This window comes from Sebastes fasciatus, chromosome 4 (assembly GCF_043250625.1).
Source record: "Sebastes fasciatus isolate fSebFas1 chromosome 4, fSebFas1.pri, whole genome shotgun sequence".
Taxonomy (NCBI): Eukaryota; Metazoa; Chordata; class Actinopteri; order Perciformes; family Sebastidae; genus Sebastes; species Sebastes fasciatus.
In genome coordinates this window covers 20,725,652-20,753,145 of record NC_133798.1, presented here as the reverse complement: position 1 = coordinate 20,753,145, position 27,494 = coordinate 20,725,652, and the positions used below count along the sequence as shown (strand labels likewise).

Here is a 27,494-nt window from a genome sequence, read left to right as displayed (position 1 = left end):
TTGGGAGGAGATGACAGTGATAATAATAATAACAATAATAATAATAATAATGATAATGATGATAGTGTAATAAATATCTCTAGCAAATTATTTTACATTTTTTGCAAATAAGGCACCTTTTATACAGGATTTATGAATTGTAACTAATGTTTGTTTTTTTAACTTCTTTTAATATTCTTTTAAAGGTCCCATATAATAAAAAAGTGAGATTTTCATGTTTTTTTTATTATAAAGCAGTTAAACTTGGGAGGACATGTAGTATAACTCACTAATATACAACATATACATCTAGTAATGATAGTGTAATAAATACCTCTAGCAAATTATTTAAAAAAAATTTATATTAGTTTTCAAATGTAATATAAGGTTTAGAAGTAAATTCATATATTTGAGTTAAGTTACTGAAAATATATTTACAATGTTTACAAAGTTAATTATTTACATATTTATGTTTACAAGATTATTATTTACATATTTACATGTTCAAATATTTACGGCAGCATCTTTGAAATAGTTATAATAATATCTTGAATCTGCCTGTAAGTATCTTCCTGACATTTACCCTAGTCCATAAGGCACTTTTTATACAGGATTTACAAGTTGTAACTAACTTTTTTTATCTTCTTTTTATTTCCTATTAACAGGTGCAGTCGTACAGCACAGTCACATGTTTAAAGACACAACAAGTGTCCTCAGGAGGCAGTCCGTGAGCTTCGGCTTCCCCTAAATGTCCATACATTGTTCCATTAAGTGGGGATGAATACTATTTTTCGTCCATAGGCCAAGAAAAAACATAAATGTACAGGGAAGAAAAATAAACATGTTTGTTTATACTTATATTAGGAGAGAAGAGAAGATAAATATAGAAAAGGAATTGAAAAAGAATAAATAAATAGATAAATGAAAATAAAAATGTATAACATAAAAATGAGAGATAAAGTTAGAAAATAGAAAAAAGAATAAAAGAAATAGAATAGGAATAATAATAAATAAAACCTAAATAGAGAAAATTAAATAAGAAAAAAATAAATAACATAAAATAAAATAAAGTAAATAGTGATAATAAATCACAACGAAAAAAAATAAATACCAACAAAAATGAATAGAAAAATAAAAAATAAAAATCCCCAAGTTGTTACATATTCATTTAGTTCACATCAATTAAGAACAATTAAGTTATTGGGGACCGCTTAGTTAAGAATACATCTGTCCTCAGTTGTAACCTTGCAGTGATTTTTTTCGTAACTAATGGTTTTAATGATAGTAAATAAATAATTTGTAAATCACCAGGTTGTTAAAGAGTTATTTGGCTGGTGTTTATTCTTTATATTTGGTATTTGCAGTTAGTTAGGCTACATGTTATTAATCCATTAATAAATGTTCATGAAGTTTTTCACTTTCTAATATCCAGTAGGCCTATACAGCCTACTTTATAATAACCCATCATTATTAGCTGTAAATGTTAATAAGTAAGTAACAAATGTTTTATCGTCAAGTCTGCAGCTGTAAGTGTAAAAAAGTTTTGTGATTTTTCACAACCTGGCAACCCAAAAGCTGTTCCTATTAATGGTTATAACTAGGGTTGTCAATTGATAAAAATATTTAATTGCATGATTGTCCATAGTTAATCGTGATTAATGGCAAATTAATCGCACATTTTTTATCTGTTCAAAATGTACCTTAAAAGGAGATTTGTCAAGTTCTAACAGGGAGACTCGTGGGTACCCATAGAACCCATTTTCATTCACATATCTTGAGGTCAAAGGTCAAGGGACACCTTTGAAAATGGCCATGCCAGTTTTTCCTCTCCAAAATTTATCACAAGTTTGGAGCGTTATTTAACCCCTTTCCCAATAAGCTGGTATGACATGCTACGATCTTTTAACTCTTAATTTGGCAAAATGTCACCTATACAATATAATGCACCTGGCAAGCTTAAATTCAAAAGACATGACAGTATATGAGGCCAAAGTTTTCCTCTTTTATTCAATAATATAAAATATTATTATGCAAAACATTCTCGTGTCTGGTTTACAAAAGACACTAACAGATTTTGTCAGCAATAATGACAATCATCACAGCGATTCTTTACAATATAAGGCAACATCGTAACACACAATCGGTACTGTATGTGCAGTAGCAGTATAAATTATCTGTAGGCTTTCAATAAAAACACTCACATGCGTCTCACAAATATAGAGATCCAACAGTAAGCTATCAGTGCATTCTGACAATAGAATAAGAACAATCGCATGGTCAGTAAAATCAGTTACTGTACACTTGTTATGTCTTCAATGTCCGTTTCATAAATGAGAAAAGAGCCATCACTTAACATTTGACTGCAAACAATAAAAGAGAGTGAGAGCCCTCCGTCTGAACTCTGCAGAGAGCTGATGAATGACTTTGAACTGACTCAACACTGTGATAGTCTGGACACTTTAATGCACAAGGCAACACTGGGCTCATGTCCTCAGGGGGGAAATGTGCAATGAATGCAGTCACGCTTCAAATGAACTGTAAGAAACAAAAGCAAAGGTTGGTTAGCTGCAGCATTTACGTCACGGAAACAGAGAGCGCCCACAACACGGCAAAGCACATCTTTAAAACATATAATATTCAATATATAACAAACACATAATTAGAGGAACAAACTGTGTATTTATGAATCATCATTGAGGTAATTGGGCTCCAGTTAATAATTTAAAATTAAAGTACCATTACATTTGGGTGGAATATGAAGAAACCACACCGTCGCATGATAAAAGGTCAGGGTGAAGTTTCTCAAAAGTTTTAATGCAATGATTCCCACAAGTCAGAATGTCTGCTGTAAAAAAATGAAAACTCAGCTTAAAAAAACACGTAAAGCACAAGAAAGACAGACTTTTAACAGGGAAATATGAACAGCAGTGAAGTCTAATCAGTCAAATTCAAAATATGAAGAAGCCTGTAACAGGAGAGACTTCAGAGGGAAGGTCCAAAGCGCACTGGGGCACACAGATTTAAGGCAATCAACTTTACGTTGAGAAGCTTTCTGGATCAGTGAACTTAAAGCTGAAGTAGGCGAGATTGGAGCAAATATGATTAAAAGTTTTTTTTTTATGAAACAGTTGCTATATTGTGACAGTAGTGCATGATCACCACTGCTGACGGGAGTTCCTCATTAGGGAGTGGTCTTTATCGTTATTTATTTACTATCTATTATTATTCTTACTTAGTTATCTTTGACATAATGTACATGGATGTTGTCACTGAAACTGCTATTTATATATTTAACCTGCCTACATGCAGCTTATTGTTCCCTCCCCATGTTTCCAGCCTATGCTGAATCAGTTCCCAACTAGGGGAGGTTATTTAAGAGGATGTGAGTCTCAGATCTGTTTGACTCTGATGAAGACGCAGTCTGCGTCGAAACATTAGTCTTTAAATAAAGTTGATTACCTTAAATCCGTGTGCTCCAGTGTGCTTTGGACCAGCTCTCTGATGTCTCTCCTGCTACAAGATTGCCCTTTTCTGTGAGCACCGGAACCACATTGTTAACTTTTAAAATATTTAAACAAAATCACAAGAGGCACATGTTATGTTATATCTATATCTATCTATATTTGTGTGTTCTTGCATAACAGTTTGGAAAGGAATGAGCACGATTGAATTTTTTTTTGGCACCCAGCTGCCTCGACAGTGTAACCCGCCACATATTACTTGCGACTCACCTGAGTTCCTCTTTCAGTCTGTTGAGTTTATCAAAGAGTCGATCATTCTTCACCTGCATGGGAGCGCTCGGCACAAACCAGGCTGCAATGAACTTGCATATGACGACAACATGCTGCAAGCAAAGAGGAAAATGTGAGGATTGTAATCTCCTTTTCTATTTGTGACAATGAGCTTTCATTAAAGATAAAACTCCCTGGTTTTGTTACAGCCTAGATCAGTGGTTCCCAACCTTTTTCCTTAAGGGACCCCTTTTCTATCACCTATTTTATGGATATTTCATTTTATATTAAATGCATAACAATAACAGTACAGAACGAGTGATAAACTGTACAATTAATCCAAATAGTGAACGCAGTAACTGCAGGAAGTTTGTGTAATTGAGCGATTTAAATTAATTTTGAGCAGAATATTTCCTGTGAATGTTGCATCAGAGGTGAGTTTTCTTGTTATTCTTAGGAACTTTTATTACAATTCTTTGTCTGTATTAAGTATTTTTACACACTTAATAGGCTTATTGTTTGGACAAATTCAGTGTTTTTTCTCCCTGATGCGTGGCCATTGTTCTATTAGCTCTTGTGTTGTTTTAAGTGTTTACTTTTCTGATGCAGGACGAGGCTGTTTAGCAGGGAGGGAAGGCTCTGTGATAATAATCCAAACTTTAAAATAACTTCTTGATTTAGTTTTCTTCATAGAAATGAATGAAAAAATAAAGGCCAGCTGTACATTTTTTAAAAAGTTGTCTTACACCCCTTAAAATCAAGAAGGTCTTGCTATCCCCCGTGAAGCTTTTGGCGACCCATAGTGGGACCAGGTTGGGAACCAGTGGCCTAGATCAATGTTGTGAAACAACAAAATAGACCAACAGTGAGCTGGGAGGACATTGTGTGTTGTGCTGGGTAGGAAAAACTGCTCAAAGAAATCAACGTAAGAAGAAGTGGTTTCTTGTTTGGTCATGGTGGTTAAGGCTTACTTCAAACAGGATGACAAATGCAAAGCGCACAGCTAGAATGAGCCAGAACTGTGGAGTAAAACTGAAGTCTTCATTGCTCCTGTAGTCTTTATACCTATGAAGAGAAACCCACCAGAGAGCGGATGTTAGCTACCTTATCAGTTGTTTTTAAATCAATCACACAGTAGATTATTGTGGGTACCAGTTGCACTTTTAAGAAGAATGTAAAATTAGTTTATACAGCACCTCTACTACCTGAGGTGAGACAGTCCTAACAGGAACAGTGACAGAGCAATACTACCAAAACATCTGAGTCTACTACAAACACTGAGCAGTTATTAACAGTGGTGGTGAGCAAGATCAGTAATTTCAACTCTCAAATTATATGCTTTGACTTTGGTTTCTCCTAAATACCAGAATAACTCTTCCGCTGTAGAAGACAACTACGACATTTTTGCCTGCAATTGGAATGTTTAATTTCCTTTGGAGGAAATGTTTTCTGGGCCTGCCTAGGCACAAATGTGAAGACATTTTCAAAATCGGTCAAGTCTTTGGGCTCATGGGAGTACTGTTTTTGCAATAGACTCCATTATATTTTAGGAAAAAACAGTAGTCTCATGTGCCCAAATACTAGATATAGTTTGATAAGGAAATGGCTGTATGGACAATATGTTACATGTGTTAAGATGACTTTTGCCATGTCTACAAAAAAAACCCTAATAAATAAAGATTTTAAAGAAAATGGCTGTATCTCAGAAACAACAAGGAGCACAATCAAGTATTTGGTATCTATGAACTCATAACAAGCTGAATATCAATGATATGCACACATATGCAGTGTAAAAAAATGTAATATGGAAAACATTTAATGAACTCAATGTTAGCGTTTTTCCTCAAAAATCCAGATTTTGACTATTAACAAACGTGTGATTATTCATGTGACCTAAAAATGTAAAAGTTGTACTGTTAGATACTTGCCCAAAGCATGTCCGTACAGAGTTTTGACAAATCAGAACAAATGTTGTAACCTTTTTCCTTATCATACTAAATATAGTCTTTGGGCATAAATGGCTTAAAGGAGAACAAACCTGCAGGAAGAAACATTCATGCCATCCTGAGTGATCATCTGACTGGGTAAAAACTCGTTGACGATGTTCGGGTCATCCATTCGTGCAATGGAGAGAGAGTTGTTGATGTATCCGGCCATGCAGCTTGAAAAACAGAATAATTTATTTAAAGTGAGTGTTGCACACGACATGAACAGAATATAAACAGTTTCTATAAGAATACTCACTCGATATCTGTTGCTGTGCCGTTGGCACACGGGCCGTAGCGGTAACGGTACACCAAGCGAGGGATGAAGTCTGAAGACACGCCGATGACCAGACCGTTAGCAATGACAGCTAAGACACCGATAGCCTCCAACACGTCGATCCACACACCTGAGAAACAGAAATGCGAGGAGAATTTCATCTTCAGCGTAAACCGCAATTTGTATTCTTTGTTCAAAAGCGATGCTCACCAATATCGTTGGTTTTCTTGGGAACCAGTCTGCGCTCCAGAGTGACCATTTTAATGGCGTCCAGGCGTATCTCAATGATATTATTAATGAGGGCTAGCAGAGGAGCGAGAGGAAACGCTGCCACGAATATGGTGGTAAAGCTGAACTGGATCACTGAGGAGAGAGCAAAGACAAATATTTACTGAAACCAACAATCCAGTGTTTGTCTAGAGTCTACTGTTTTTGTTGTTAAAGGTGCAGTGTGGCAGATCTGGCGGCATCTAGTGGTGAAGTTGAAGATTGCAACCAACTGAAATTAGTGAGTTCGGCATTTTGGCTATCACCATCTTGGCTTTTTTGCAACCAGAAGTGACACGAAAGGGTGGAGCTTGTTAGAACCGAAAGCTGTCTAAGACTTCTTTAGGCGACCAAAATGTTATAATTAACTTTCATGAACTGAAAACACACCGGAGAGGGTCAAAGCTGTAAGACGAAAACATGTACAACTCCCAGACCGGACAACGCTGTGGTAGCGCCCCCTGCTGGCTATTAGAAAGAATGCAAGTTTAAGGGCACTTACGCATCGGCTTCACTTCTCAGACCCCGGAGTTGCCCACTTGTGCCAAGAGTGTAGGAGAACTACAGTGGCCAATGTGAAAACATAAATGTCCCTATCTAGAGCCAGTGTTTGGTTTGTCCGTTCTGGGCTACTGTAGAAACATGGCGGCCGGTTCTGTGAAGAGGACCTGCTTTGTATGTAGATATAAACGGCTCATTCTAAGCTAACGAAAACACAACAATTCTTATTTTCAGGTGATTATACACTAATGAAAACATACTTATTAATGTTATATTCCATTTCTGCTGATAGATCCCCCTAATTGTTACACACTGGTCCTTTAAAGAGTTGAGCGGAGTACGTACCCATCTCCAGGAACTCATGGAACAGGCTGAAGGAGTCGACATCATTGAGACGGTAGTTGCTGACCCAGTCCCGGAGCTTGCAGTTATCACACAGTTCAGCTCCGTGTTTGGCCTCTGATTCATCTTTCAGGTAGCAGTGGGCACATTTCCTCTGCAGCTTCTGGGTTTGTCGTCCCTTCAACCACCTGCAGAACCAGCTGATGATGAAAACAAAAGACAGCTTTCAAAACCCCGGACCCGACATGAGTAAAGAGGATTATACAGTGTTATACAGTATATAATCAACAAATCTGATTCGTACTTACGGCCCGGTGAACTCAAAGACATTGCTGATAGTTTGCTTCAGTACCATTATAATGGCCATTTGGATGAACAGGTCTGTGAGACACCCGCTGGGATGACACTGCACAGCGGAGCGGGGTGTGTTTGGAATGCGGTCAGATACAATATTTAAATGTTAAACAGCAATTTTTACTTCAAAATAGACATTTAGTCTTTTTAAATGAGATACATATTTATGTTACTCACCTCCTCTAGCCTCCATATCCCTGAAATTCGGACGTAACCGCCAGGATGGCCATTTATCCTGTCATGAGTGTTACAAAAACACGTTGTTATTAGTCAGGTTAGGACACAGGGCATTAATGAGTAAGAACAATGAGTTTATTTCATTTTGACATTACTTTAAGGTCCTTCAGGTTATCTGAAATCTGAGTCTAGAGCTGAGTGATATGTTGGAAACTGAATCAATAATCTACTAAGTTATCGGCCAGCCCTAACGGAGTCTATTAGTTCTTACCTGCCGAGAAAAAAGGCGACGTAGAAGAGGGAGGAGAAGTAGGTGAAGAACTGGAAGGTGAACATCTTGACAGTGAAACTCTTCTCTGTGGTAGCAAATGATCTGGTTTTCTCTGGTGAAGAAAGATATCATGTCAGTGTTCATGCAATTCGCTATTTGGTCAATGGATGGCACAATCTCACACACTTAGTCTATATACATTTTATTCTACTACTAATCCACTATTATACTATTTTATCTAAATAGTTTTATGTTGGCACACACAATATAACCTGTGGAGGTTGGGGGCATTGAACCCGAGTGGACGATGTTCAAAGCTTCCATTGCTGAAGCTGCGGCGGTGAGCTGTGGTTTTAAGGTCTTAGGTGCCTCAAGGGGCGGCAACCCTCGAACACCGTGGTGGACACCGGTGGTCAGGGAAGCCGTCCGACTGAAGAAGGAGGCCTTCCGGGATATGTTATCTCGGAGGTCTCCGGAGGCAGTTGCAGGGTACCGACGGGCCCGAAGAGCAGCAGCCACTGCCGTGACGGAGGCAAAGCAGCGGGTGTGGGAGGAGTTCGGAGCAGCCATGGAGAAGGACTTTCGGTCGGCACCAAAGTGCTTCTGGAAAACCATCCGGCACCTTAGGAGGGGGAAACGGGGAACCATCCAAGCTGTGTACAGTAAGGATGGGACACTGTTGACCTCAACTGAGGAGGTAATCGGGCGGTGGAAGGAGCACTTTGAGGAACTTCTGAATCCGACCAATACGCCCTCTACGGTAGAGGCAGAGCTGGAAGCTGATGGGGGACCATCATCAATTACCCTGGTGGAAGTCACTGAGGTAGTCAAACAACTCCACAGTGGCAAAGCCCCGGGGGTTGATGAGATCCGCCCAGAAATGCTGAAGGCTCTGGGTGGGGAGGGGCTGTCTTGGATGACACGTCTCTTCAACACCGCGTGGAAGTCGGTGACAGTGCCTAAGGAGTGGCAGACCGGGGTGGTGGTTCCCCTTTTCAAAAAGGGGGACCAGAGAGTGTGTGCCAATTACAGGGGTATCACACTGCTCAGCCTCCCTGGTAAAGTCTACTCCAAGGTGCTGGAAAGGAGGGTTCGGCCGATAGTCGAACCTCAGATCGAAGAGGAACAATGCGGATTCCGTCCTGGCCGTGGAACAACGGACCAGCTTTTCACTCTCGCAAGGATCCTGGAGGGGGCCTGGGAGTATGCCCATCCAGTCTACATGTGTTTTGTGGACTTGGAGAAGGCATATGACCGGGTCCCCCGGGAGATACTGTGGGGGGTGCTGCGGGAGTATGGGGTGAGGGGGGCACTTCTCAGGGCCATCCAATCCCTGTACGCCCAAAGCGAGAGCTGTGTTCGGATCCTCGGCAATAAGTCGGACTCGTTTCCGGTGGGGGTTGGCCTCCGCCAGGGCTGCGCTTTGTCACCAATCCTGTTCGTGATATTCATGGACAGGATATCGAGGCGTAGTCGGGTGGAGGAGGGTTTGCAGATCGGTGTGCTGAGGATCTCATCGCTGCTTTTTGCAGATGATGTGGTCCTGTTGGCATCATCGGTCTGCGACCTCCAGCACTCACTGGATCGGTTCGCAGCCGAGTGTGACGCAGTCGGGATGAGAATCAGCACCTCTAAATCTGAGGCCATGGTTCTCAGCAGGAAACCGGTGGTTTGCCTACTCCGGGTAGGGAATGAGTCCTTACCCCAAGTGAAGGAGTTTAAGTATCTCGGGGTCTTGTTCGCGAGTGAGGGGACGATGGAACGTGAGATTGGTCGGAGAATCGGAGCAGCAGGGGCGGTATTGCATTCGCTTTACCGCACCGTTGTGACGAAAAGAGAGCTGAGCCGGAAGGCAAAGCTCTCGATCTACCGTTCAATCTTCGTTCCTACTCTCACCTATGGTCATGAGGGTTGGGTCATGACCGAAAGAACGAGGTCGCGGGTGCAAGCGGCCGAAATGGGTTTCCTCAGGAGGGTGGCTGGCGTCTCCCTTAGAGATAGGGTAAGAAGCTCAGTCATCCGTGAGGGACTCGGAGTAGAGTCCTTGCTCCTTTGCGTCGAAAGGAGCCAGTTGAGGTGGTTCGGGCATCTAGCACGGATGCCTCCTGGGCGCCTCCCTTGGGAGGTGTTCCAGGCACGACCAGCTGGGAGGAGACCACGGGGAAGACCCAGGACTAGATGGAGAGATTATATCTCTACTCTGGCCTGGGAACGCCTCGGGATCCCCCAGTCAGAGCTGGTTAATGTGGCCCGGGAAAGGGAAGTTTGGGGTCCCCTGCTGGAGCTGTTGCCCCCGCGACCCGATCCCGGATAAGCGGTTGAAGATGGATGGATGGATGGACACAATATAAAGATATCATTTTGAGTGTTCAAATCTAAAGTTACTGTTTTTTTTAATTTTCCATTTCTACAGGCGGCTTTTAGAAACTGTAATCCAAACATCTTAACTGAACTTGACTGGCTCCCAGCACTGCACAATGGCCAGAAAGACAGTTTTTACACAGAGAATCAACACGTCATAACAGGTAAAGCACAGGTGTAATTAATGACCTCATCATGGTTGCATTCTCATTAGGTGTGCCAGTCTCAGGGCTCTGATAGGCATGCTCAACATGTTCTCATCCCAATACATAAAATACTGACTGTGCGTTCCAATACCTAAACTACCATACTATTTAGTATGCCAGATAAAGATTTAGTATGTCCCAATACATAGTATGCCAAATGTAGTATGCCAAAAATACCAGGATGTTCTACTACATCCGGTCGCATTTTGCAGTATGCAAGCCAACATGCTTTTCTGGTTATTCTGACCCACAATCTTCTGCGCAGCGGATATATGAGCAAGAGGGTAAAGGTTCAAGGCGTTATGATGAAGTTGAATGTCCCAATTGTATGCATACTGCATGCAACAGTACATACTGTACTTTGTAAGGTCAGCTGCAGTAGCTACGTACTAAAAGACAGAACAATCATAAATTAATATTAAATTACACCTGTGCTTCTCCTGCAATGACAATTCAAAATATCTGTTGTGAAAAAGGTCTATTAAATCACTAAAGGTCCCAAGGCAAACATGCTGTTTACCATGCACCCGAAATAAATAACATGTAGGGAGGCTCAGATGTACTCTCCATCACTGGGTCACATCTTTTTTGGCTTGTGACTCTTTAAACTGAAGGCATATATCTACTTGTGACCCCTAGTCACATGTTGCTGCGTTGTTAATTTCAACGTTTCCTTCTCAAATGGTTTCATGTGGGTAATTTTTAGAGGCCTGAGGAACTGAAACTCTCCTGTCTTTCATATTGAAACAGCAAAAATCTGATGTTTTACCACATTTTGTTATACATCTTGCAATCCTTCAGATTTTATATGACCCTTTGGGAGTGGTGACCCCTAGGTTGGGAGGCTTTGCTCTACATGACAAGGCCAGCAAACTACATCTTAATGCAGAGACCGTCATAACAGCCCATGTTTTCATGTTGATCTTCCTTTTCTACCTCTTCACCAGCAGTTTACTTCATGTCATGCCTCACCTTCCCTCTAGTTGCCCTCAGGGAGTTTCCCTCTGATCACACGTCTATTACCGCTCATTTCCCCGATCACAATCAGTGTACATGGTGGCCCAGTTCCAATGTCCGCTCTTAGAGCTGCTCTTTGCTCATGAACATGATAATGCCTTCACATAATCAAGACTCTGGGCTTGGCTGCTGCTTTGTATGTGTAAACTTGTCCATGGCATTTTTTTTTTTTTTTTTACGATTTTGGTATTCCCCTGCCATTGTTTTTAACATAAGAATACTGATTTGTGGGTAAATATCCCAAGAAATTTGGGTGAAAGTATGCAAGGGTCAAAAACAGTCCATTAGAGAGCCCTCAAGCACCTCCAGTTTCTCAGTAAGACATTGGATTTGGGCTTTTATTCTCTCACAACATCATTTCACACTGTTTATCTGTCTGTTCTGCTTCCTGTCTGATTACCTGCCTTCCGGCTTCAACCCCCCTGCATTTGTTTGCTGTTCACACTGACCACCACATTGGCAACAGCAACATCTCTTTAAAATACAGTAAACGTACCTAATTCACAGAGCTTCATTGCAACAATCCTGTTGACCTGCAAAGACAAAGACGTGGTCAGAGTCACAGAGAATATCACTAGAAGGGAGACATAGATGCACATTTAGAGATCTGCGTACCCGCGTCATGACAGTGATGATGAGGTAATGGAGGACGGCCCCCAGCATCATCGCTCCGCTGTTGGAGTGGGTTCTCAAGAACTCCCATGATCCTTCAGCCAAGAGGACTGCTGCGATCACCCTGAACACCACCAAGGCATGAGTCAGGCCAATGATCACTAATATCTGTGGAAACACAAAAAACATTTGCATCACTATACTTGTGAGGGCCTCCATTAACTATGATTAACAGAAATAACTGCCGTTCATCCCAAAACCTGAACCTTAAACAAATTCAACCTGATTCTTATTTTAAAGGTACAGTGAGGCGTCTAGTGGTGTGGTTGCAGATTGCAACCAACTGAGTACCCCTCCGCTCACTCCTCCCTTTCCAAGACTGCAGTAACGTGAGCCGCCGAGCGCAAATCAGTGATAACACTGTTCGCCTCTTTCAGAGGCCGTCCTTACCATAATAACACTACTTTAGGAGCAACGGAAGTCAGGCTGGCGGTATCACGGTTTTGCACTCTGTATCGCAAAACTACGCTGGCCTTCAGATAACGTAAAAACTAGGGCTGTCAATTGATTAAAATATTTGATCGCGATTTATCGCATGATTGACCATGATTAATCGTGACTAATTGCAAATTAATCGTACATTTTTTTATCTGTTCAAAATGTACCTTAAAGGGAGATTTGTCAAGTATTTAATACTCTTATCAATCTGGGAGTGGGAGAGGACCCACTCCCTATGTAGATATGAACGGCTCATTCTAAGCTAACAAAAACGCAACGATTCTTAGTTTCAGGTGATTATACACTAATGAAAACATAGTTAAGAATATTATATTCCATTTCTGCTAATAGATCCCCCTAAATGTTGCACACTGTTCCTTTAACCCGAGCTCTAAAGCGGTACAAGCCATTTAAATAATAGATGTGAAGAGCGTAAAAATGACAAGTCACCCACCATAGCTGTGACACAGATCAAAACCAGAGTGCTGCGGAGATACGAGTGCTTGTATTCTTTTGGCTCACAGTTGGCGTCGTTCACAATTTCCAGGATCAGTTCCTCCTACAGTTTAATATATAATATAATAGGAAAAACACACACAGCCATGAATTCCAATGAGCACTGAAGAGGTATTACTGAAATGGGATGTAACATATAAAACTGATCATACCTCTTCCTCACACCAATCAGACACTTTCCATTCGCACACATAGGAAGCCCGATGTCTCTTCCAGAACTCCAAAAACAGTGTTGCTGTGAACATCAAGGATCTTTATGAGTTCATAAAGCCTACTGACACTAGGGATGGGCGATAATTAAATATGATAATTTATCATCTTTCAATGGAATTGATAAGAATTCTGCTTATTGGAATATCCCAGTGTAGTTGAATCAAACAATTAATCTGATTACTCTGTATTTGTGTGCATGCATGTAAACAGTCAGTGTGTAGCTGGAAATATATATTTTTTTCTCTATAAATTCACTTGAAACTGTTATGTTAGTCTTGCGCTAATGTTCTTAATAAAAAAGAGAAAATACTTCACAGAGTATACAAAAATAGGCTTTACCATGTGGTTATTTCATATAGACTATTTATTTATTGAATTACCAGAAAACACGCTATATCCTGATATACTGTATATCGGTACCAAGATATTAAATTGCCTGTATCGGGATAGAAGATTTGGGGCATATTGCTCAGCCCTAACTGGAGCAACAATATGTAATATGAATGAAAACACAGATCCACTGTGATGGTAATATCTTTTGGGATATTTGGTTTTACATTCATCTTTCTCTGAATGTATGAAAATATCGACACGCCTTTATTTAAAGTTTAACATCAGATGAAAAACGTTTAAATTTTGCCCTATACAAACAAATTGTTACATCCCGGTCCTGTGTATAAATCATGTTTTCCTCATTTCCATTTTTCAGTTGTTATTTCCTGTTTTATTTTGGTGTATTCACCTTTGTCTCTCGTTTTAGACACTTTACTTCCTGCTCTTGTGTGTTTCCCGCCTGTGTGATTACCTGCCTCGTTCTGATGAGTTTCACCTGTCCCCAATCACCCTTCCTCTCTTGTGTATTTATGGTGCTTTCAAATGAAACTCGTGAACTCGTGTTTACAACATGGAAAGTCCTGTACACAATATGCTTGGTGTTCAAGTGGTTAAGTCGTAAGAACACCGCTGCTAAGCAACAGCAATATTAACATTACTGTCGGCGTCTAGAAGCCACAGAGGCTGACACTTTAGCAAGCTATCAACTGGGAATACCATATGGACTCTTCTCGTGAACACGGTAAACACGACCCCACTTCAAGGCACCATTGGTCTTTGTCTGTGCCAGTTTGTCTTTTCTGTTTTCGTGAGCATTTCAGCGATAATTTCCCCAGTTTATTCCTAGTGGTTATTGATACCGTCGCCTGTCTTTCCTTGACAGTAACCTGTTTTCTACTCTGTGTTTTTGTCAAGTAAAGACTCTTGCATTTTTGTCTGTGTTGTGCTTTTGGTTTCATTTCCTGCCAGTGTATTCCTGATACATATTTGCTTTTGGTTATAGCATACTGACACATGGCTTTGTCACAAAAACTAGAAAGCAGCAGAAAATTAAGGAACTGATCCCGACTTCTTCAACTGTAAACTGCATCATGTGAGCTACAGCCCTTTTTTCTCAGATGGTGATGCAAAATTCTAGCATATTATTTTTTGGTTTTAACAAGTTTTTTTTTTAAACGGTATTATAAGGGGACTTATACATTCATCTTGTACCAAAATTTTTCTGTCCTTGAACATTCTTTCTTTTTCTGTATCTCACCCCTCCCTTTACACTTCCTCTCATATAGTCATCATGTAATCACTTTCTGAAGACTGCAGTGGCTGTTCTACAGTAGTTAACTGTATTCTTCCCACAGTTATGCTAATAAACCTCACACAACAGACATGAATGTGATCTGAGCAGAGGTCTGACAACGGACTGATAGCATTTAAAAATCTGCAAAAACACGGAGGTACTAGATGCAGAAAAGCTGAATAAGTCAGTGAAAGAGCATTTATATGTTCTTATAGATGACTGCATGACCACCACCCCCACGGCCAGATGGCCTGGGCTGATTAAGAAGTGAGAAGCCAGGACGAGTAGGTTCTCTCTGAGATGTGGCATCTCGTTGGCAGTGCATATCTCATAAAGCATCCTGGCAGTTGGATAAAATAAATGTGAGGCAGACTAAAGACTTGTTTGTAATAGTTGTCCTATAAAGCCAAACATTTTTAGGCGAATAAACAACAGTATTGGAGAAGAGTTCTGCACCCTGATTTTGAATGATTAGTCGTCTAATTGACTAAGAGGGGGCAGCCCTACTGAACAGGGAACTGAATATTGAAAATACATGACTATTTCTATCAACACACAAAACTATAGACACACAAAACTCACCCCACACCGCCATGAACATTGCAAAGAGCACGGTGCCGTTATTATCAAACAGCAGGCTCACCTGTAGGCAGACGAGACCAGCAGTGAGCACAAAGAGACAGATACACCATTCAGCTCACACGTCTACTGTTAATGCACTGACGTACCTTGGCGTATGTGCAGGTTTCGGAGAGCTGCCACACTTTGCATCTCCTGTCACAAAGGGGACACATGATCGTGTCGGCCTCACAAACCTCCTTTCTGCAGCACAATAAGCACATCATTTATTACAGTGTTATGATGACACGGATGCTGTGGAGTTGTGGTAGAAACTTACATGAGGGGTGAGCTGTTGAAGAAGGCCAGGCCATAAAGGAAGACGATGACCCCGATGAGAGCAGGCGGGATGAGCAGATATGTGTACCAGCCCAACCACAGGTAGTACAACGCCACCTTCTCCCCAAAGTAGTTCCTGACATGAGAACACACACACAGAAGGAGAACATTACAACACTCATGAGGTGGGGATATTTGCCTTATCAGAATACAAATCAGAAATACTTTATTGATCCCCGGGGGGATATTGGGAAGTTACAGTTGCTCATTAAAAAAGCATAATATACGAAAAATAGAAATAAAGGAGTATGTCACATGTAAATTATGTACATAATGATACAATATATAACACAATATATGTGGAGAAATATAAATAAATAAGAAGAAGAAATGAAAACTAACACATGTACAAATATATGCATCAAACACAATATATGACCACAGTGTAAATACGTAAATAACAAATGCTGAGAAGTGGGATCTATTAAAGGTGCTGCTTTATATAGGTGCTATAGGGGGGGAGCTTACAGTACATGGGTTTCTGATTTTCTGTGAATATTTTAATCTGGAAAAGCACTTTGTTCTAATGCATGAAAAGTGTTATATAAATAAAACAATTATTATTATTATTATTATTAAGATATATACTGTGCAAAACATACTCTATAATATGTCTATAATATGTCATACACACGATGTACATGTCATGCTGTTTGAGGCAGACACTTAAGAATAGAATGTGGTACTAAACCAACATTTCCAAAATCATACTGTCAAAGTGTATCAAATCTGCACAAAATGCAAAATGTCTTTTATGAAGTAACACAAAACAGAAACACTATATATTCATTTATAAAGTTTATACATTACATATAAACAAGTCAATCTAAAGACAACAGCTCTAATCTGTAGCCTACCAGCATTAAGTACTGTACATGATTTAAAACAAAGAGTCCAAACAATGCCTGCATCATGCGTGGGCGGCGACATGTTTGCTGTTGTCTTGTTGTCTGGGGATGACATGGAAAACAATAATGCTGCAATAACTGTAAAAACAAAAAAACAAAAAAAGCAGGAATATGAATAGGCTGTTGTGTTGCAGTCCAAACCTAACGGCAGTGATGGGTTGCCCTTGGAGACAGGCCGTCCATCGTGCCCAGCTCTCCTTCAGCTCTCGCTGTTTCTTTTTCTGAAGGCAGAAGCATAAAAAGAAAAAATGAAATCAAAGGAACATGAAGAGGAGCTTTGTACATACTTGTTAACAAAACTGAAAACATAAGCTTACAATATCAAATGTTACTAGCTTATAAATACACAATTTGAAAACATCCATACAGCTTTGGAAATGTATTTTCATTTTAATTTCCTGATGTGGAAGCATCGTCACCTCCCACGGTGTTGAAGTTAACACACATGTACATGCTTACTATATGTGTCAATGTATGTTCACACACATTCCCACATATATACTCCCAGCATTGAATGACTCACTGCATTAACATCCCCCCCACAGCGTCTCTGTGTGAACAAATACTTCTTTGGCAGCAATGTATTGTTTTGCAAGACTGTTGCCAAGTTTCAAATCATCATTTTAGATGCTCTTTAAGAAAAGAAGCATAGTGTCACTATCATTAGTGTGAGGATGTGTGAGAAAATATACTGGTTTAATCATATCATTTACATCTGACTAAAGAGAAAATAATGAGTCAGTCTATTGTTTTCATTGTCCTGTCCAAAACCTGGTAATTAGTAACACACTTATCAGGCCAGATGTGGGGACAATATTGCAACTTGTAATTGTGATAAATCACAGATGCTGTACAGGAACAAGGCATACACTGTTAGTATATTATATAGTACTATATATAGTAATGTTAGGATTTTTTACCTCATGCAAGCAAAACCTTGCTTCAAAAACCTTCATCTTCATAAGATCCCGCAAACCCTCTGGGAAGAATAACAGGTGAGAAGAATAACATGAAAGATTAGGATGTCCGGTTACCTGAGGAGATTGTAAATACAGTTAGTCTCTCTTACCTCCTGAACGTATAGGGGTGTGAGTCAAGATGAAGTGGACAATCCTTATCCTGAAACAAGGACAATTGTCTCTTATGAAGCTGAACTTGCAACAGCGAGACAGTAAAAACCTAATTAATTCAGTCACATTGTTATGAAATTTTGCATTTTGGTATATGATAAAGAAGAGCCGGGATATCACATTCATACAAACACACAGAGTAAGATTTAATTTCCATATGGAGCACATAAACAATCACAAATACTTCAAATAGCATCCGTGATTGTTTAAAGAGGACTTATTATGCTTTTGTGCTTTTCCCCTTTCCTTTAGTATGTTATATAGTTTTATTGTGCATGTAAAAGGTCTGCAAAGTTACAAAGCCCAAAGTCCACGTCAAAGGGAGTTACTCTCCCCCACAGAAACCCTGCTCCTGAACTGCCTGAAACACCTTGATTCCCACCTTTTCTTCCGTAACGTGGTGATGTCACCAAGTAACACATTTGCATGATACCTGCCTAGCGGCTAGTTTGGCACACCCTCAAACAAAGCTAGTTAGAGCGGAGCTGGAGCGGAGTCCGAAGAGTTTGGTTCTGTTGACCAATCACAACAGAGTGGGCCAGTTGACCAATCAAAGCAGACTGAGCTTTTGGAGCTCAAACAGAGCGTTTCAGACAGAGGGTGAATAGAGGTGCTGCCAGTATGAGAAAAAATAAAAAGTTTTTTGGACAATGAAGCCTGTAAACATGTTCTAGTAGAAACCCAGAATACAAGTATGCACCTGAAAATGAGCATAATAGGTCCTCTTTAAAATACCATGAATAGCTTCTGTACGGCAGCATGTTTTACCTGGTGCTGAGTGGTACGATGTTCTGATCTGAGCTCCAGTTACAAGCATCAGACACTTTGAGCAGATACCTGTACTTCTCAAATATTTCTTTAGGCGCTTGAATCCCGTAGAAGACGAGATCATCGTCTATAATTTTCTAATAGGGATGAATAAAGACGAGACGAATGAAAGAATCGTTGTGTAACCTTTCTAAACAGTCACATTTTTGTTTATTTTTTTAACTCACAGTAACTTTCAAGTTCTTTTTTTTCAGTTCTTCAATGTATTCAGTTTGCTTCTTGAAAGCCTCTCTTTCCTGTTTATCAATTGTTTTGGCAACCAGGACGTAGTCATATGATAGAGGCGTGTGCTGTGTGACAAAAATCATATGGTAAGGTCAGACTTTCACTCAGTATATGGGTCAATCTTAATCTGTGATTTAAAGGAGCAGTGTGTAGGATTTAGTGGCATCTAGTGGTGTGGTTGCAGGTTGCAACCAACAGAGTGCCCCTCCGCTCACTCCTCCCTTTCCAAGACTGCAGTAATGTGAGTGCACAATTGACGCAACACTGTGCGTCTCGCTCAGAGTATGGATGTATTAAGAGAACTGGATACAGCGTTGGAGGCGGGCCCCGTTCATTCCTATGAAAGTTGCTCAGTGGCGCATGAAGCCTAAATGGCTCGACTTCTGTCTGGAAAAGTACCCGGATCTCGGGCACATGGAACATGAGCAGTAGCGTCCACTCGGTCACATGACTCAGTCACGGGGTCCCAACGTCACGCCGTTGTCACGGCTTGTGCTCCAGCCTCAGTCTGGGTCTCATTCACATGAACGATAGAAGGGAAATAACTCTGGATTCGGCTATTAGTGTAGTAATTTTTGAAATAAGAGCTATTTAGGTGTTCGTACTGGGAAGTTGATTTACCTAAAAAAAATAATCTGCTGAGTTACAGACGTCTCTTTCCCAATGTAAGTCTATGGGAAAAAGAGTTTTTGGGCCCAACGGCATCACGTGACTGACACGGAAGTTGCAGTTTGGCCACTACGAAAGTCCGGATCGACGACCGGCGCACTTCCTGGGGGCTTGGCTCAGAGGCCATCCTTAACATAATAACACTACCCTTAGGAGCAACGGAAGTCAGACGGCGGCTGGCGGTACCACGGTTTTGCACTCGTATCGGAGAACTACGGTGGCCTTCAGGTAACGTAAAAACGTGACAAGCTCCCTCTGGAGCCAGTATTTGGTTTGTTCGTTCTGGGCTGCTGTAGAAACATGGCGAAGCAACATGGTGGACTCGGCCATGAAGAGGACAAGCTCCCTATATATATAAATGGCTAATTCTAAGCTAACGAAAACAATTCTTATTATACATAACATTATACACTAATGAAAACATAGTTATGAATATTCTATTCCATTTAGATCCCCCAAAATCCTACACACTGGCCCTTTAAGGTGGCCCGCACTACTTAGCATGCTGTTCACACATTAAATTCTTACCACAGGAGGGAGGGTTGATTGTTCGTTGCCATTCTCTCTTACCACTCCCATCAATTCCAGCAGCTCAATACTGGGCTATACAGCAAAATATTGAAAAATAATACAAGAAGTCATCCACACAATTATGTCAAATGTGTCCACGCACCATGAACACATTATTCTTTAATGATTTAAAAGGTGTGAGTGAAACTGGTATTCAATAACAATAGGCTTGGGGAAATCTGCAGAAAGGTCATCATCCACAAAAGAATCCTGTTTAACTGTGACGTGTGGATGTGTCAGTGTCACAGTGAATGCCACTTTGGTGATCCTGACTCACCATGCAGTGACTGTGTGAGAATCTATCCTGACTGGACAGCATGGCATGTTGTCACCTTCATGCCATTCAATCCACGCTATTCACCTACAGTCTTACACACTGATACTGTAGCATACAGTGTAGTATGCCAACACAGTGAAGGTGTGGCAGAAACACACATCTCAACAGTATGATACCAGTGGAAGCACACACATGTAATCTCATTCAATCCTTTATGTCAGATTAAAACATTGTGTTGATTCATATGTATAAGGGTGGGCATTGTACAGCACTGGAATGATAATGTTGAAGCTATTTATTATTCTGATAAAGGATTATCAGTCGTGTTGAAAGCAGCTTGGCCTATGTTCAGCATAATAATCTTAAATCAGCAGCTCCATTATGAAATCTCTGCATTAGTATGTGTGAATAAGATCACCCACCTGCCTCCTGTGGCCGAGTGGCATGATGAGTAGCTGCTGGATGCAGATGCGACTTCCAGGATTTAAATCAAAGCTTCAGTCACCATTCAGAGATCCCGGAGCCTCTCTGTCAGCTCACCGATGCGTCCAACTATAAAATAACATGAGTGCTCTTGAACAGGCAGTAGGGCAACTTCCGCACTTCCTCCAGGAACAAACGTGTTGTTTGTATTACAAGCTAAGGAATGTAAAAGCGACTCTACCTGTTGCAGCAGTGTCACAGCATTTATCTTTTATATCACCTGCACCTTGTTTTTCTCCCCTCAGCTCAGTCAGGTCAATAAACACACAAACAAACAAACAAACAGGGTCTAACTGTATATGTTTCAGTAGCTACAGAGATAATCTCGCTATGGTTTGTCAGGTGCGATGGAATGAAAGGCATATTTCTGTTGCCTCCTCCTCACTGATGCAACATTACATATAGTCACCACAAGGTGGAAGCAGTGGCTTTAACAGCAGCCTGTTCATCTGAATCTTCCTACACACACACTGACATTAAAAAAAGACATCACCTCTGTGTATTCGTTGAGTCATGCAATAACAATTTTAAAGGTCAATCTCGAGGTCCATAATGGAGGCTGAGCAATAGGATATTAAGTCTTGAGTGACCAAACTAACATGAAAACAAACAACATTAACATAATGCAACATAATTGTAATTTATTCAAACTTAAAGCTGCAGTAGGCAGAATGTTTTTGGCATCATGGGGCAAAAATTCCATAATAATCTTTCAGCATATTGCAATTCAAGTGTTCTGAGAGAAAACTAGACTTCTGCACCTCCTCATGGCTCTGTTTTCTGGCTTTAAAAAATCTACCAATTTTGACCAATCACAGGTCATTTCAGAGAGAGAGCGTTCCTATTGGCTGTTCATTCAACAGAGGCAGCTGTCGATCACTCGCAAACTCTGATCAAACAGTCAAACTAGGCAGCGCTGATCAAATATGAATCAATATTCTGTTACTGTAATGCATATTTCTCACCTCAGATGTTTTCAGAAACATCTTTTAGTGTACTGTTTAGCTGTAACATGAGAAAGTTTGCTCCGGCTGGTATTTCCTCAAGAGATCTTTGATCAATCACAGGTCATTTCAGAGAGAGAGCGTTCCTATTGGCTGTGCTCCGGTCATGTGAGCGGAACTTGGCGTTCCTTCAAGAGAATTCACAATGGCTGTCGTGTCACAAGCTTTTTCATTTTACAGTTAAGCAGTACACTACAAGATGATTCTGAGAACATTTGAGTCGAGAAATAGGCATTAACGTAACATAATATTGATTCATATTTGAGCAGCGCTGCCTAGTTTCACCGTTTGGTCGGAGTTTACGAGTGATTGACAGCCGGCTCTCATAGACAGCAGATGGACAGCGGACCTCAGATCAGCTCTGACTGCTTGTTTTCCTCTAGTCTGTGAAATCTTGCAGATGCCATTAGGAGCACCGGAGGACACCGGAGGACACCGGATGACACAGAGGCATATTTTTTTTCATGCACTACTGTCTGGATATAGTGACCGTTTTATAAAAATAACTTTTTTAATCATACTTGCTGCAATCTCGCCTACTTCAGCTTTAAATTCATCATAAATATTAGTTTCTAATTTGTTTTTTAAAGTTTTATTTATTTGCACAATTATTTGGATATAAAATACATATAGGAGTTTTACAATAGGAGAAAATAATAATTACAGTGCAGGAGAGGAATGAAGCTTGTAATGCTTATTCAGAGTCTTCCACTATTTAAACAAATCACAAATGATATCATTACTAGGGCAGTCAATCGATTAAAATATTTTATTGCAATTATTTCCATGAATGTCCATGATTAATTGCGATTAATCACAAATCAATAGCACAGTTTTTATCTGTTCAAAAATACATCTTAAAGGGAGATTTGTCAAATATTTAATTCTCTTATCAACATGGGAGTGGACAAATATGCTTGTTTTATGCAAATGTATGTATATACAGTATTTATTATTGTAAATCAATTAACAACACAAAACAATGACAAATATTGTCCAGAAACCCTCACAGGTACTGCATTTAGCATTTGTCAGTGTGTCAGTGTGCTGACTTGACTATGACTTGCCCCAAACTGCATGTGATTATCATAAAGTGGGCATGTCTGTAAAGGGGAGACTCATGGGTACCCATAGAACCCATTTCTATTCACATACATCTTGAGGTCAGAGGTCAAGGGACCCCTTTGAAAATGGCCATGACAGTTTTTCCTCTCCAAAATTTATTAATTTCGTAGCATTATTTAACCTCCTTCCCAACAAGCTAGTATGACATGGTTGGTACCAATGGATTCCTGGTTCCTAGTTTAATATGATACCAGTATCTTCACTCTAGATTTAAAACTGACAACATCCAAATGTTTGATTGCATTAATGTATTAGTGGTGTTAAAAGGATTTTGACAGCTCTAACTATTACTTATCAAAACAAAACAACAAACTCAAGCGTCTTTGAGATCGTTAAAAGCGCTATATAAGTCTAATCTATTATTATTAACAAAGGAACAAAGAAAACATAACACAAAAAAATCTATATACACAAAACAAAAAACAAACATGAAAAAACTTAGCTTGAGTGTTCCTTATTGTAGCCATTAAAGGGGAACATCACCTAAATTAAGAATTCCAATATGTTATTTCCATGCACCGAGGAAAGTTCAATCAATAAACTAGAGCTCCTCTCTCTCAAAGCCAGAATCAAGAGAAGTAAGTCTCAAACTTGTGATGTCATAGAGTATAAAGTCTGGAGCTGCTCCCTAGACAATGAATGGGAGACTGATTTTATGGACCCACAGAATGTTTGTTTTCTTTTTTATACCCAAATAAACTTTATTCTAGGGCTGTAACTAACAATTATTTTCATTATCGATCAATCTGTTGATTATTTTCTCAATTAATCGATTAGTTATTTGCTCTATAAAATGCCAGAAATTGGTGAAAAATGTCAATCAGTGTTTCCCAAAGCCCAAGATGACGTCCTCAAATGTCTTATCAAAGATATTCCGTTTACTGTCATAGAGGAGTAAAGAAAGCAGAAAATATTCACATTTAAGAAGCTGGAATCAGAGAATTTTGAATGTTTTTTATTAAAGAATGGCTCGAAGTGATTAACCGATTATCAAAATAAATTAGTTGGTGATTAAATTAGTAGTTGACAACTAATCAATTAATCACTGCAGCTCTACTTTATTTTATAGTAATGTTCTCAGTTCTGAAACAGAAAATGTACCCATATACTCAGAACCATTTTGAAAATGGGCGTAGTTCCCCTTAAGTTACCATAAATTGTAAATCCACAGGCTAAATTAATACAGAGAGGCCTATCGGACTAATCATGTTCAAAATAAACTCACCTTATTGTTTTGTGGTGGGACCTTAAATGTAAATCTTACTCGTTGATGAAGTGGCAGCTTTCCCAGTTGATGCTTCAGCAGTTTCATTTCAACTGCAAATTTCCCTCTTTTGACAACAGACAAGACACATCCACATTTACAGGAAGTACCAAAACAAAAGTCATAAAACAATATACAAGTTAATCTAAATTAATGAAAAATAAGCCACACAAAATATTCCCACTGTAACTGTAAGTTATAGTGGTGGAAAGTAACTGTACTGTAACTTGTACTTTAGTTGAGAATTTCCATTTTATACATTAAATTTCATACTACTTTCACTCCACTCTTATTTGCTTATTTTACATACAAAATATATGACCAACCTATAAAATGTTATTCATAACCAAAAAACTATTAAACTTTACTCCACTTTAACCACTATGCTGCTTAATGCATAAATAATATAATTCACTAATGTAGCTATTATAAATAATATTACCCTTCAAAATGGTTAATTCTCTTAATGAGTACTTTATGTATTTTATTCCTATGTAAAATTTGATTGGATTTTTACATTGGTGTCTTGCTGTTTGACTGTAGGCCTATATTTCCATATTTCTAATATATATTTAAATCTTTTTCTGCTTTAAATTATACTGGCACACTTGCAGTAGGAGTCTTCTCTATACAGTAGGCCTACAGGCTACTTGATATTTGTGTGCTCATGATGTGCTTGTGTGTGTGTGTGTGTGTTTTTTTTTCTTTTTTTAATATCTTACATGTGATTCCTATATTACAAAGTCCTGTGAACCTATTTCTGTTTCCCATCCTTTCTCCTTGACTGTAAAAAAAAAGAAAAACTAACATGTCAAATGGGTGGCCCTCCGTGCCTTGTTATTAAAGATGAGTTTCACCATTAGTCTTGGAAACCTTGGAGAGCAGTGCACACCCAGGAGGACCCACATAAGTGGGAGAGGCGATATGAGGCTACAGAAAAAGTGGTCATGAAAATAAGCGGCTGTATTTCTGTACACGGCCACACCCCGCAGAGGAGCACAGTATAATTACACCAGCACAGGACTGTGGAAACCACTTGAAGGTCGACAGAGGGGGCCGCTGCGGCTAAATATGACCGGCGTGGAAGTACAGGGTAGAGAGGTGGCTGGGAGGAGCAGGGAAAAGCTGCTGGCCCCTTTCCTGAACTCCCTGTAATAGAGGAAACAAAACATACTGCTGAGGTGAAGGACTGGGAAGATAAGCTAAACATCACGCTACTTTAAACAAAACAGAACAAACTAAACATCCGACTGATTGCTGAAAGATTCAAAATAGAGTTCACAGTGCTGGAAATTGTGGCTCATCCGCAAAGAATTGAACGTGTCTATTGTGTTTTATTGTACTGAGGAGGACTTTGGACAATTATAGCCTAAAATCATCACTGAGGGTTCACTCTCCCACTATAATGAGAACAGAAATCTGTCTTTAAAGGTGCTATTGATAACATTGATAACACTCAGCCACTAGATGTTGCATTCTCTCTCCTCCGTTCCATTGCATTCACTTCACAACAAGTCATTTCCAGTCACTTACCGGCAATCTCAGCCATTTATCCGTTTTTTCCACATTAACTGACGACCCAGAGATACCATACCAACGTTGTTTTACTATTGGCTCACAAGCCTTGTTAGAAGTGGGAACCAAATGTCAGATATCTTCCACAGAGTTAAACAAAACATTAGTTTTGGACCCACCAACATTTTTAAAATGATTAATTCACAGTCATATTTTTCACAGTCATATTTCTTTTTTTCAGGAAAAGCCATACTTTTATTCGGCACCTTTCTAAATGCTTTGTCGATGTATTTTTTTAAAATATATGTCTAAATAAAAATGTTATCAATAAAACTTTTACCTGTCTGAGCATCTTCTCAGGTGGGAGATTGAGACTCTTGCGGGATCCTTTATATGAAACAGTTTTGGAAAGGCATGAGTTAATGGGCTAATGGTTGTGAAGGAGTTCCTAGAAGCTCTCCACCTTGGACATTTTGCCAGACAAATGACATGAACACCAAAGCAAATACATGATCTAAGGGAACATAGTGACAGCAGCATCAAGACCCAAGACACACAAAGCCTTGTAGCCTAGTCTCTTTGTTTAATATATCCCTCGTTTGCATATTAACAAATGATATGACTTTGATTGCAGATGATAGGCTATCATATGGTCTGGGTAATTACTGCTAGGTCGTTATTTTTCAGTCAGTGTTTACCCACTTGGTTTCACTTCCCACTTTTTCAAACATCAAGTGACAAAAATACCTTGTATATTAAACGGTAACAGTTTGGGCTCATGTTTACTTCCTGTCATCTGACGTCATTCACATACCCTGCAACTGGAAATATGGTGCCTTCAAATGAAACTTGTGAACTCGTGTTTACAACATGGGAAGTCGTGTACACAATATGCTTGGCGTTCAAGTGGTTAGAAAAACACCGCTGCTAAGCAACGGCAATATTAACGTTACTGTCGGCGTCTAGAAGCCACAGAGGCTAACAATTTAGCAAGCTAGCAAGTGGGTAACATAATGCAGGAAATGCAAAAGCATAATGACAGAGGGAAAAGATGAGGTTGTTGGGAATATCAACATTTTCCTCAGACATAATATAAAATTACCAAGAAAAACAATATACGACTAAAATTACCATATACTGTATTCACTTATTATGTACCAAAAAATTAACTTCCATGGGCTCCGCCATTTCTGACAATGTCAACAAACACGTCACAAGTCGTGAATTCGGAGCTTTCAGAAACTTTCCACCTACGAGGTTGTGAATACGCAATGGGGGGGCGTTCATATGGGCCCAACTCGTAAACACGGTAAACACAACCCCATTTGAAGGCACCAATAAACTGGGACACATTTAGAATGTATCCATTTAAAACTGTGAAATTATCTATAAATTGTGTTTGTTTGTTTGTTTATTTAGATCCCCATTAGCTTTTGCATAGCAGCAGCTATTCTTCCTGAGGTCCACATAGTTTACATGGTGACGATACAAAAATACACATTCACACTGTGATGGAATTTTCCATCAATTCCTCTCTTATTGGTAGAAAGGTCAGAGTGTTTGTCAGAGTGTCCCTCTGTTGACATTATTGGGTTGGAGTCCTGT

General features: G+C 39.6%; 1 protein-coding gene across 4 annotated transcripts; it reads right to left on the bottom strand.

Annotated features, from left to right (window-relative positions):
* Positions 1-1,967: 1,967 nt before the first annotated feature.
* LOC141766112 (anoctamin-9) lies at positions 1,968-24,411 on the bottom strand. 4 transcript variants are annotated; one of them, XM_074632654.1, is made up of 26 exons: positions 24,336-24,411; positions 20,921-21,050; positions 20,180-20,254; positions 18,925-19,047; positions 18,698-18,834; positions 17,869-17,918; positions 17,720-17,778; positions 16,941-17,020; positions 15,833-15,967; positions 15,663-15,756; positions 15,517-15,577; positions 13,247-13,329; positions 13,033-13,137; positions 12,084-12,248; positions 11,965-12,001; positions 7,885-7,996; positions 7,614-7,671; positions 7,391-7,488; positions 7,086-7,282; positions 6,183-6,335; positions 5,955-6,102; positions 5,749-5,871; positions 4,682-4,775; positions 3,711-3,823; positions 3,439-3,510; positions 1,968-2,514 (listed from the first exon to the last, which is right to left on the bottom strand). In XM_074632654.1, the coding sequence occupies exons 2-26, from the start codon at positions 20,942-20,944 to the stop codon at positions 2,499-2,501; spliced, it is 2,412 nt and encodes an 803-aa protein (XP_074488755.1). In that variant the 5' UTR covers positions 20,945-21,050; positions 24,336-24,411; the 3' UTR covers positions 1,968-2,498. The 4 variants fall into 4 exon arrangements, with proteins under 4 accessions (XP_074488755.1, XP_074488754.1, XP_074488757.1 ...); XM_074632653.1 differs by lacking the exon at positions 24,336-24,411 and adding an exon at positions 21,163-21,362; XM_074632656.1 differs by lacking the exons at positions 3,439-3,510; positions 24,336-24,411 and adding an exon at positions 21,163-21,362.
* Between the last annotated feature and the right edge of the window lie 3,083 nt (positions 24,412-27,494).

Coding starts and splice junctions, on each gene's coding strand:
- LOC141766112 (XM_074632654.1), bottom strand. CDS start 20,944: ATGCCACTCGGCCACAGGAGGCAG. Junction 15,968..16,940: donor CAACCCATCACTGCCGTTAG/GTTTGGACTGCA, acceptor TTCTCATGTCAG/GAACTACTTTGGGGAGAAGG. Junction 7,283..7,390: donor GTCTTTGAGTTCACCGGGCC/GTAAGTACGAAT, acceptor TTTCATCATCAG/CTGGTTCTGCAGGTGGTTGA.